At 42.3% G+C, this 12600-nt stretch overlaps 1 protein-coding gene across 1 annotated transcript; it reads right to left on the minus strand.

Annotated features, from left to right (window-relative positions):
- Positions 1-2266: 2266 nt before the first annotated feature.
- Positions 2267-10353, minus strand: LOC115120389 (uncharacterized). Its single transcript, XM_029649314.2, has 2 exons — positions 10005-10353; positions 2267-5621 (listed from the first exon to the last, which is right to left on the minus strand). Exons 1-2 carry the CDS (start codon positions 10273-10275, stop codon positions 2734-2736), a joined length of 3159 nt encoding a protein of 1052 aa, XP_029505174.2. The 5' UTR covers positions 10276-10353; the 3' UTR covers positions 2267-2733.
- Between the last annotated feature and the right edge of the window lie 2247 nt (positions 10354-12600).

A 12600-nucleotide genomic window follows, 5' to 3' on the forward strand; every position in this document is an offset into this window, starting at 1 on the left:
GACAGTATATAGACAGTATATATACAGTACATGGACAGTATATAGACAGTATATATACAGTACATGGACAGTACATAGACAGTACATGGACAGTACATAGACAGTATATAGACAGTACATGGACAGTATATAGACAGTATATGGACGGTATATAGACAGTACATGGACAGTACATGGACAGTACGTGGACAGTATGTGGACAGTACATGGACAGTATGTGGCCAGTACATGGACAGTATGTGGCCAGTACATGGACAGTATATAGACCGTATATATTGACAATATATAGACAGTATGTTGATGGTACGTAGACAGTATATTATACATTGTCGTGTCCCTATGCTCTGTCCAAGTGTACACTTGTGCTTTTACAGTCCCCTCTCTCTCTCTATATATATATATATATATTTATATATATCTCTATGCAGGATCCCTAGTCAGACCCCTCTCACTCTCTCTCTATATATATTTATATATATCTCTATGCAGGATCCCTAGTCAGTCCCCTCTCTATATACAGTATGTCTCTATGTAGTACTCCTAGTCAGTCCCCTCTCTCTATATACAGTATGTCTCTATGTAGGACCCCTAGTCAGTCCCTTCTCTCTCTCATACGCACACACATACATACATACATACATACATACATACATACATACATACATACATACATACATACATACATACATACATACATACATACACACACACACATTTACAGTGGGGAGAACAAGTATTTGATACACTGCCGATTTTGCAGGTTTTCCTACTTACAAAGCATGTAGAGGTCTGTAATTTTTATCATAGGTACACTTCAACTGTGAGAGACGGAATCTAAAACAAAAATCCAGAAAATGACATTGTATTATTTTTAAGTAATTAATTTGCATTTTATTGCATGACATAAGTACTTGATTACCTACCAACCAGTAAGAATTCTGTCTCTCACAGACCTGTTAGTTTTTCTTTAAGAAGCCCTCCTGTTCTCCACTCATTACCTGTATTAACTGCACCTGTTTGAACTTGTTACCTGATAAAAGACACCTGTCTACACACTCAATCAAACAGACTCCAACCTCTCCACAATGGCCAAGACCAGAGAGCTGTGTAAGGACATCAGGGATAAAATTGTAGACCTGCACAAGGCTGGGATGGGCTACAGGACAATAGGCAAGCAGCTTGGTGAGAAGGCAACAACTGTTGGCGCAATTATTAGAAAATGGAAGAAGTTCAAGATGACGGTCAATCACCCTCGGTCTGGGGCTCCATGCAAGATCTCACCTCATGGGGCATCAATGATCATGAGGAAGGTGAGGGATCAGCCCAGAACTACACAGCAGGACCTGGTCAATGACCTGAAGAGAGCTGGGACCACAGTCTCAAAGAAAACCATTAGTAACACACTACGCCGTCATGGATTAAAATCCTGCCGCGCACGCAAGGCCCCCCTGCCAGCGCATGTCCAGGCCCGTCTGAAGTTTGCCAATGACCATCTGGATGATCCAGAGGAGGAATGGGAGAAGGTCATGTGGTCTGATGAGACAAAAATAGAGCTTTTTGGTCTAAATTCCACTCGCCATGTTTGGAGGAAGAAGAAGGATGAGTACAACCCCAAGAACACCATCCCAACCGTGAAGCATGGAGGTGGAAACATCATTCTTTGGGGATGCTTTTCTGCAAAGGGGACAGGACGACTGCACCGTATTGAGGGGAGGATGGATGGGGCCATCTTGGTCAACAACCTCCTTCCCTCAGTAAGAGCATTGAAGATGGGTCGTAGCTGGGTCTTCCAGCATGACAACGACCCGAAACACACAGCCAGGGCAACTAAGGAGTGGCTCCGTAAGAAGCATCTCAAGGTCCTGGAGTGGCCTAGCCAGTCTCCAGACCTGAACCCAATAGGAAATCTTTGGAGGGAGCTGAAAGTCCGTATTGCCCAGCGACAGCCCCAAAACCTGAAGGTCTGTATGGAGGAGTGGGCCAAAATCCCTGCTGCAGTGTGTGCAAACCTGGTCAAGAACTACAGGAAATATATGATCTCTGTAATTGCAAACAAAGGTTTCTGTACCAAATATTAAGTTCTGCTTTTTTGATGTATCAAATACTTATGTCATGCAATAAAATGCAAATTAATTACTTAAAAATCATACAATGTGATTTTCAGGATTTTTGTTTTAGATTCCGTCTCTCACAGTTGAAGTGTACCTATGATGAAAATTACAGACCTCTACATGCTTTGTAAGTTGGAAAACCTGCTAAATCGGCAGTGTATCAAATACTTGTTCTCCCCACTGTATATATACATATACACACACACACACACACACACACACATATATATACACATACATATATATGACCCCTAGCGCCAGTAAAATGTTAAAATGTAAAATGGCTATGCATTCTAAGTAGTATGCTAGTATGGAAATGGGAATTGTAGTGCCATTGTAGTGCCATTCCCTCCCCTATCACTGGGGCACAGAGAGGCTGCCCCACTGGGCACAGGTGTCATTTCAACGTCTAGTTTTCAAATCCCCAAACATGCAAACTGTGTTTGTTATAGGATTTCGGTTAACAATTGGGTAAGAAAATATTAAAAATGTCAAAATTACTTTACGTTTTTTGCAAATCAAATTATTTTTCCACATCGATTCAACTTCATCACATTGATATATATTTTTTGTGAAGAACAGTGTTGTTCCAACCAGTTGATGCCCAGTAGGAACCGGTCACTCAGAGGCTGCCCCACCACTTGTTGAGATACACCTCTCCACCACCCCAACCTGTCTCCAGGTGTCTATTACCACCCTCCTCCCAGCGTAGGATCTCTCCGTCTTCCACCAGCACCAACTTCCATTCCACCTGCTTCTCCGCGGGGAGGACGACCCAGCTGGCCCAGAACCCGTCCTGGGCTCTCTCCAGTGGAACGAAGCCCGTCCAGCTCCCCAGCTCCTGCTGGTTCCCTGTCACAGCCAGCTCCTGCCAGGGAGACTGGGTACGGTAGTGGACTCGGAACCTCACCCGTACAGTCTTGGGTTTGATGGGAAGCACAGCCGCCATCTTCTTATTCCTACGCAGGTCTCCATCTGGCGATACAGATGGTTTGGTTCCTGTTTCTTTGACCTCCTTGAATGCCACCGTTGGATCACCTGAATTGTGATGTGTTTCTGTGGGATGATGCTCCGCCTCCGCAGAAGAGCATTCGATGGACGAGTGGCTTATCCTCACCCATGGGGAGTCACTGTTGTCCTCTGTGCCGCTGACTGTCATCCATTCATTATAGTCCATCGTGGCTTCCATTATGTTAATTTCTACTTTCTCATAACTCTCCTCTATCCGTGTATCATCACTCTGTCTTTTCTTCTCCTCCTCTACACGCGTGTCCTTGCTGTTATCATCAACGATGTCTCCTTTCCTCTCAGACACATGTGTGTCTCTAACATCGGTTGGCTGGCTCAACTCGTCAATGACATAGTCATGAAGTAGACAGTCCTTCCTCCAAAGATCCTCTACCATAGCTTCCATGTCAAGATCCTCTACCATAGCTTCTTTGTCAAGATCCTCTACCATAGCTTCCATGTCAAGATCCTCTACCATAGCTTCTTTCATATCGTCTTCTACTGTCCTATCAGAGACTGACGGCACATGGCTGGTCATGTGTGCACCTGGGTATTCCACTTCCTGTATCTCTGAATCATACACATGGTCAAGTTCTTTAGTCTTAGTGTCAGTCAATATCATGTCAGGTAGATATTCATTGGGATGTTCTGGTTCCTGAGTGTCGCTGACAAAGGCAACCTGGCTGTCCATATAATCACTTGTACATTCTACTTCCTGTGTTTCTTCTTCACATAAATTGCCAGGTTTTTGGAGGTCAGTGTCACTCAATATCTCTGGGATGTTTTCACTGGGATGTTCTGGACCTTCAGTGATTACCTCATCTGGATATTCTACTTCCTCTCTCTCCACCTCATACACATGTTCCGGTTCTATCCGGTCAGTTTCAGTCAATTTCATCTCAGGTAGATTTTCACTTTCCTGGACTTTGGCAAAAGCAACATGGCTGTGTCTATCATCATCCGGATATTCTACTTCCTCTCTTTCTTTATCCGACACATGTTCAGTGTCAGTCAATGTCATCTCCGGCCTCTCTTCGTTGGAAAAGACAACATGGCTGGTCATGTCATCATCTGTGTATTGTACTTCCTGTATCTCTGTATAACACGCACGGTCAGGTTCTTGAAGGTCAGAGGCAGTCAATATCATGTCAGGGAGATTTTCATTGAGCTCTTCCAGATCTCTCTGAGGCTTGATGGCAAAGGCATGTGGATGGTTTACCTCGGACTCCTCCTCTGTGCTCTCACATTGACAATCATCACTCAGTTCAACTTCCTTCAAATCCTCCTCGTCCTGGTTATACGCATCTGTATCCTTCTCATGTCCAGATTGATAATTTATGTCACTGAGGGAATAGTGACTGGTAGAAGCCTGCTCCTCTTGACCCACGGTACGGTCAGTCTGGGACTCGGCGTCGTCCTGACACAAGCCTTCGTAGAACTGACATAAGCATTCACTGCAATGACACAAGCCTCCACAGACCTGACATAAACCGTCATAGTGCTGACATGTGCCTTCACAGTGCTCTTGAGGTTGAGAGCCGAGGTGAAACTCCTCAACGATCTGCCACTCAGCATACGACTCCCACGTGTAAGGACCATCGCTCTCATTGGTTGTTGTTCGGATGCGTCTAATGGGTTGTAGATCCTCATTGGTTGCTGTTCGGTTCCGTCTAATTGGTTCTAGATCCTCATTGGTTAGTGTTCGGATGCGTCTAATGGGTTGTAGATCCTCATTGGTTGCTGTTCGGTTCCGTCTAATTGGTTCTAGATCCTCATTGGTTAGTGTTCGGATGCGTCTAATGGGTTGTAGATCCTCATTGGTTGCTGTTCGGTTCCGTCTAATTGGTTCTAGATCCTCATTGGTTAGTGTTCGGATGCGTCTAATGGGTTGTAGATCATCATTGGTCCGTGCTCGGATCTGTTTAATGGGTTCCAAATCTTCATTGGTTGTTGTTCGAATCCTTGTAATGGGTTCTACCTCATCAATGGTTATTGTCGGGATCCCCTCAATGTGTTCTACACCCTCATTGGTTGTTGGGATCCCCTCAATGTGTTCTACACCCTCATTGGTTGTTGGGATCCCCTCAATGTGTTCTACACCCTCATTGGTTGTTGGGATCCCCTCAATGGGTTCTACACCCTCATTGGTTGTTGGGATCCCCTCAATGGGTTCTACACCCTCATTGGTTGTTGGGATCCCCTCAATGGATTCTACATCCTCATTGGTTGTTGGGATCCCCTCAATGGGTTCTACACCTTCATTGGTTGTTGGTATCCCCTCAATGGGTTCTACACCCTCATTGGTTGTTGGGATCCCCTCAATGGGTTCTACATCCTCATTGGTGGTTGGGATCTCCTCAATGGGTTCTACATCCTCTTTGGGTATTGTTGGGGTCTCCTCAAAGGGTTCTACATTCTCACTGGTTGTTGGAATCCATTCCATTGGCTCTCTCCTCCATTCCTCTCCATCCCAGCTCTCCAGTGTCTCTTCTTCACCCTCCTCTGGAAAATAAGCACATTGGAGATCCTATTAAATGACTGGATGGGCCATGTCATAAACCCTCAATGTTCCAAACCAGTCTAATTGGAATGAATAGGTCGTCATCAATAAAACCTCACAATACGGTGCAGAGCTTTCAATTTGGCTGCTGGGGGGCGAGGAGACCCCCAGCTCCGCTAAAACCATTGACAACTATGTGCCGTTTTCAAGAGATGGTTAAATAAATGTTAAAACTAATTAGTTTTAATATCGTCACCTCTAAGAGCCTAGTGAGAACTACACATTTCAGATTATTCCACATTTAAGCTCTATCATCAGAGTTATACAGTAACTGCATGCTTTTCGTGATCAGTAAACACCAATTGATCATGTAATTTCAGATATGTGAAGGTAGCACATCCATTTTGGATGTAGCTAGCTAGCTAAGCAAACAACATGTGTCTTTTATTTTTATTTCTATTAACAACAAATCAATACATAAAGCACATGAGGGAACACAAGCATACTGTAACGGCTTTCATTAGGTGAAGTAGAGGCGGACCAAAATGCAGCATGGTGGTTATTCATGTTCTTTAATTTATAAAGAAACTACACATGAGATAACTAACAAAAACAACAAACGTGAGAAAACCTAAAACAGTCCCATCTGGTGCAAACACAGAGACAGGAACAATCACCCACAAACACACAGTGAAACCCAGGCTACCTAAATATGGTTCCCAATCAGAGACAATGACTAACACCTGCCTCTGATTGAGAACCATATCAGGCCAGACATAGAAATAGACAAACAAGACATCCAACATAGAATGCCCACTCAGATCACACCCTGAGCAACCAAAACATAGAAACATACAAAGCAAACTATGGTCAGGGTGTGACACATACATAGATTACAAACAATGGACAATCGAGCTAGGGGCGGGGCTGGGGGCGGGGCTAGGGGGTACAATATCACATTACAATTACACAAGGACCTTAAGGGACATACATATACTTACAATTCTAACAGCTTTTTTGTTGGTAGAGCATTTAACCGTCTTAAAATAAAGTTAAATTTATTTTTGTAGGGTACGAAAATGATTTTCTGTTTGTAAATTTACATTTGTGCATATGAAATTTGGCCAAAAGAATAATGAAATGAATTACATAAAAATGTTTCAGCTTATTTCTATTGTATGTAAAGAATCCAAACAGTACATCTCTCCACAATAGTGTAAAATCTTCATAAATGTGTTCAATTATAAACCTACTGATGTCTTGCCAGTTTTCTTTCGCTCTGTTGTTGAATGGACCAAAAGAGAAACAATGAAACTACTGATGAGACAACAGGGTCAATAGAAGGTAGGCTCTGAGGGTCAGGTCTTTCCTACTGATGAGTCAACAGGGTCAATAGCAGGTAGGCTCTGAGGGTCAGGTCTTTCCTACTGATGAGACAACAGGGTCAACAGAAGGTAGGCTCTGAGGGTCAGGTCTTTCCTACTGATGAGTCAACAGGGTCAACAGAAGGTAGGCTCTGAGGGTCAGGTCTTTCCTACTGATGAGTCAACAGGGTCAATAGCAGGTAGGCTCTGAGGGTCAGGTCTTTCCTACTGATGAGACAACAGGGTCAACAGAAGGTAGGCTCTGAGGGTCAGGTCTTTCCTACTGATGAGTCAACAGGGTCAATAGCAGGTAGGCTCTGAGGGTCAGGTCTTTCCTACTGATGAGACAACAGGGTCAACAGAAGGTAGGCTCTGAGGGTCAGGTCTTTCCTACTGATGAGTCAACAGGGTCAACAGAAGGTAGGCTCTGAGGGTCAGGTCTTTCCTACTGATGAGTCAACAGGGTCAATAGCAGGTAGGCTCTGAGGGTCAGGTCTTTCCTACTGATGAGTCAACAGGGTCAATAGCAGGTAGGCTCTGAGGGTCAGGTCTTTCCTACTGATGAGTCAACAGGGTCAACAGAAGGTAGGCTCTGAGGGTCAGGTCTTTCCTACTGATGAGTCAACAGGGTCAATAGCAGGTAGGCTCTGAGGGTCAGGTCTTTCCTACTGATGAGTCAACAGGGTCAACAGAAGGTAGGCTCTGAGGGTCAGGTCTTTCCTACTGATGAGTCAACAGGGTCAATAGAAGGTAGGCTCTGAGGGTCAGGTCTTGACCAGTTCCTGAATAACAGAGCAACCCCTGAGGGAATGGCGTCTAAAACAATGGCAAAATCTTTAGGTGTTACAGGGACCTTGTAAAGGGATAAGAATTCCTTATAACTGAGTAAAAGACCCTCTGCATTTACCAGTTGGCTCACCAATAGGATATTATTTCGGAACCAATATTCTAAAAACAAATAAGTATTTTTATACAATATATCCCGATTATTCCATATACAATATCTGTGTGGAGAAAAACATGTGTCATTTAGCTTGCTTCATCGGAGATGACGCTTTTGGAAAGAGCTTGACATGGACATGTCCTCGTCCTGGTAAAGTTGTCAGACTACTGTCACCACCACTATAGATGGAAAGCAAATCAAACACTATTTGGATATGGCCGTCTAGTTTATCCCCTCAAAGTTATCTAGCCAATTTGATGTGTTCTGTTATTAACTAGCCAATTTGATGTGATCTGTTGTTAACTAGCTAGCCAATTTGATGTGATCCATCAATCAATGTAGCCTATCATGTCTGTCAGCAGCAATCGTAAACACTCTTAAAAACAAATGTTGAAAAGGGGGATGTTAGCTAAATTCGCTAGGTCTACACCTTCATTGGTTTTTGGGATCCCCTCAATGGGTTCTACATAAAAAGTACATTGGGTCTACTTACCACTATACGTTGAGCCAACTGTACAAAGTTTATATCAGTAGCTAGCAAAGTTAACATTACCAGCTAACTGTACAAAGTGTCTACCAGTAGCTAGCAAAGTTAACATTACCAGCTAACTGTACAAAGTGTCTACCAGTAGCTAGCAAAGTTAACATTACCAGCTAACTGTACAAAGTGTCTACCAGTAGCTAGCAAAGTTAACATTACCAGCTAACAGTACAAAGTGTCTACCAGTAGCTAGCAAAGTTAACATTACCAGCTAACAGTACAAAGTGTCTACCAGTAGCTAGCAAAGTTAACATTACCAGCTAACAGTACATCGGCAAATGTACCCTTCTGCTGCTTGACAGGCAGAGCCCACAAAGGATGGGAAATTAACTTAAACCACACATACTTGTCAGGTATAGATCACTTTAATTTGATAAATAACTCAAATATACAATTAATGGTGGCCGATATTGTGAGGCTACCGTCACATTATCTGAAATGACAAGATCAACTGAGGTTTCCTGATCATGAACAGCATGCAGGTCCTTGCTGTAGTGTAGCCTATAACTCTGCTGATCATAGAACTGTCACTCCAAAACTAGCGGACCAATGGAGACTCATCGTCTACGCTTCCCTCTAAACCCCGCCCTTCACGGAAATATAATGCCAAACCTCGCACTCTAAAAGGACTGACAGTGAAAGCAAAGACACCAGTAGCGTAACCAAAAGGTAGTACATGCAGGCAAGAGTGTAGGCTAAATGTATTCAATAGGATTCATTGCTAGGAAAGTTTAACGGGAAACGATGTTTGCATTCGTTTTCAAATATTTTAATCATTTGTCATAGAGTTTTGCTCTCGCTTTAAAAATGATTTGATTACAAGTTTTGGGGGTTTTGCTTTTGATGTCTTATTTTTGTTTATAATTCTATACATTTAGCTTTCAATTGTTTGGTTTTGATTTCAACATCCATTATTTCACCCGTCCTCGAAACTATGTTTACATTCTCAACTTTATTTTTCATGTTCACGATTTATTTTATTTTGAATTAAATAACATATGGCGTGAAATTGACCCCATACAGAGACCACTATGATTATTTTTGGCTGCCTCCTTAAGGGGAAAGTAATGCAAAAGTAACTGAAAGTAATGAAATTACGTTAGAGTATGTGTAAAACAAAAGTTACTTTACTGATTACAATTTCTGACAGGTAACTAGAAAGTAACCTACCCAACCCAGCAAACAAATCTAATAGCTACTGTAATATCTAAAGCATTATACAGACAATTAAACTAGGGAATTTTGTTACAGACAACTGATATTTGTTTTTCACTTAAGCAAAGGGCTTCATTGATATAACCATTTATATTTTCAACCTCCTGCGCGCTCACAGCTGACAGCTTCAAGGAGACCTGCGCACACGTGTTTGTAGACATGACTGTAGTAGGCTTCGGATTCATTATCATGGCGGATCTCTCATATAGCACAAAACATAACAAGCGTAGACAGCAACTATGCTACATATGGGTTACATTCGACTTCATTACAATCCTAGGACCGATCAGTGAAGAATGAACAGTAATAAATGTTGATTTACCTGTTGACTCGACACAGGACAGTATTTTTTCTTCGTTTGTCGTCTCATTTTCATCCTTCTCAGTTTCCAAAATAGTGTCGTCATCAACCTTTCTTCTTCTTTGACCTATCTCTGTCTGTATATATCTGTATATGATGAGTGCAGCCCATACAGACATCATGGCAATAATAGCCAACACCACTGCAATCACCCAATCATTCATACAATACAACGCAGTTAAATCCCCTGCACGTCTTTCAAAAACGACGGTTTTACTTTTCTTGATCGACATTTTTGCAGCCTCTGTCACGGATAGGAAAAAGCGAATATAGGCTATGGGCGCGGATTCCAACAAGCGTGCACTGTGCGTGTTTCTCCACCATCCGCGTTCCAAATGACCTCTTGTTGCGGCACGCACACATATCTCAGATCTGTAATCAAGTGAGCCCACTGCCAATACGCTGACTGGATCGCAGGGTGACGGTACAAGGTGTTGAAAGAATCAAGCAGACTCAGATAAAAGCAGCTCCTCAATTAGCCTGTGTGTTAAACCAAATTATAAAACATGACTCAAACAACAATACAATAAATTGCATAATGATTGTGTGCTGCATTGATTATGATCTATGGAAATTAATGCTTTGTGATACACATTTTGCTGACTTAAAAAAGAATAATCATAGACTGGCTCACACATAGGCCTAGTATCTGGTGCTGGAGTTAGTGATACATATATCTTTATTTAACTAGGCAAGTCAGTTAAGAACAAATTCTTATTTACAATGATGGCCTACCAAAAGTCAAAAGACCTGTGGGGACAGGGGCTGTGATTTTTTTTATTTTTAAATATTACAAAACACACATCACCACAAGAGAGACAGCAACACTACATAAATAGAGACCTAAGACAACAACAAAGCAAGGCAGCATGGTAGCAGCACAAAACATGGTACAAACATTATTGGGCACAGACAACAGCACAAAGGACAAGGTAGAGACAACAATACATCACACAAAGCAGCCACAACTGTCAGTAAGAGTGTCCATGATTGAGTCTTTGAATGAAGAGGTTGAGATAAAATTGTCCAGTTTGAGTGTTTGTTGCAGCTCGTTCCAGTCGCTAGCTGCAGTGAACTGAAAAGAGGAGTGACCCAGGGATGTGTGTGCTTTGGGGACCTTTAACAGAATGTGACTGGCAGAACGGGTGTTGTATGTGGAGGATGAGGGCTGCAGTATATATCTCAGATAGGGGGGAGTGAGGCCTAAGAGGGTTTTTATAAATAAGCATCAACCAGTGGGTCATGTGACGGGTATACAGAGATGACCAGTTTACAGAGGAGTATAGAGTGCAGTGATTTGTCCTATAAGGAGCATTGGTGGCAAATCTGATGGCCGAATGGTAAAGAACATCTAGCTGCTCGAGAGCACCCTTACCTGCTGATCTATAATTTACGTCTCCATACTCTAGCATGGGTAGGATGGTCATCTGAATCAGGGTTAGTTTAGCAGCTGGGGTGAAAGAGGAGCGATTTACGATAGAGGAAACCAAGTCTAGATTTAACTTTAGCCTGCAGCTTTGATATGTGCTGAGAAAAGAACAGTCTAACATGAGGTGTTATGAGGTGTAGTGGTGGTGTCTGGTCTTGTAAAAATGCTTTGTTTGTGTGTGGGTAGTATGGGAATTGGTTTTGAATAATCCAGTGTGATTGGGAGCTTATTATTTGACATGGCCATGTATTTCAATATAAGTAATTTCTTTCCGGCCTCAGAATTACTGATACTGTCAATGAAAAGTACATATTTGCTGCCATCTAGTGGTATAAAGATGTAGATCCCACAATTCATGTACTATTTGGCTACTGAGATGTAAATGGTTTGATCAAGAGTAAATCCTTGATCAGAGTAGGCCATTCATGCTTCGATCACATCGAGAGTTTTGTGCATTTTGGTACACCAGAATTACATTCATGTCCAATGAAACGCTGCGTTTGCCTTGCTTTTGCAGAGACAGTTGCAGTGCCTTCTGTGTGGTGCATACGTTCGATTTATCGATTTATCGAACGTATACGTCAAACCGTATGCGTAGACGGCTTGACAGAAATGGTAGCAGAACGTGAATGTTGAACTTTTGTTGCATATATATCCAGATGCTGCTGCTTACCATTTTGCGCAAAAGCCCTATCGGTGTGTTCGACGCGTCATAAGTGCAACAGTCTATTCATTTGTTCAACTGCATTCTTTTACACTCTAAAAACAACTTGTTGCGTCAGTATCATTTGATAAAAAGACAATCGTTTCTGTTTACTGGTAGCTTTGTGCTTGATATATCATTCTCTGGCACATCCGTAATACTCTTGATGGGATATTGTTGATGTTTAGGGCAGGGACATGGCCCTCTGTTAAAAAGCAGACTTGTTGCCGTAATCGACATCCTCAATTCACTGTAAAGTCTACCTACACCTGTTGTATTCGGCGCATGTGACAAATAACATTTGATTATATTATTTGAGAATGGTTTTACATTCGTGCAGTTCCAAAATATGTGCATTAAGTTACCTACTTCAGAACATGAACAAAAGTTTTATAAATCAGTGTCACTCAGATTAAATCTACGTTT

Source organism: Oncorhynchus nerka, linkage group LG4, assembly GCF_034236695.1.
Source record: "Oncorhynchus nerka isolate Pitt River linkage group LG4, Oner_Uvic_2.0, whole genome shotgun sequence".
NCBI classification, from domain to species: Eukaryota; Metazoa; Chordata; class Actinopteri; order Salmoniformes; family Salmonidae; genus Oncorhynchus; species Oncorhynchus nerka.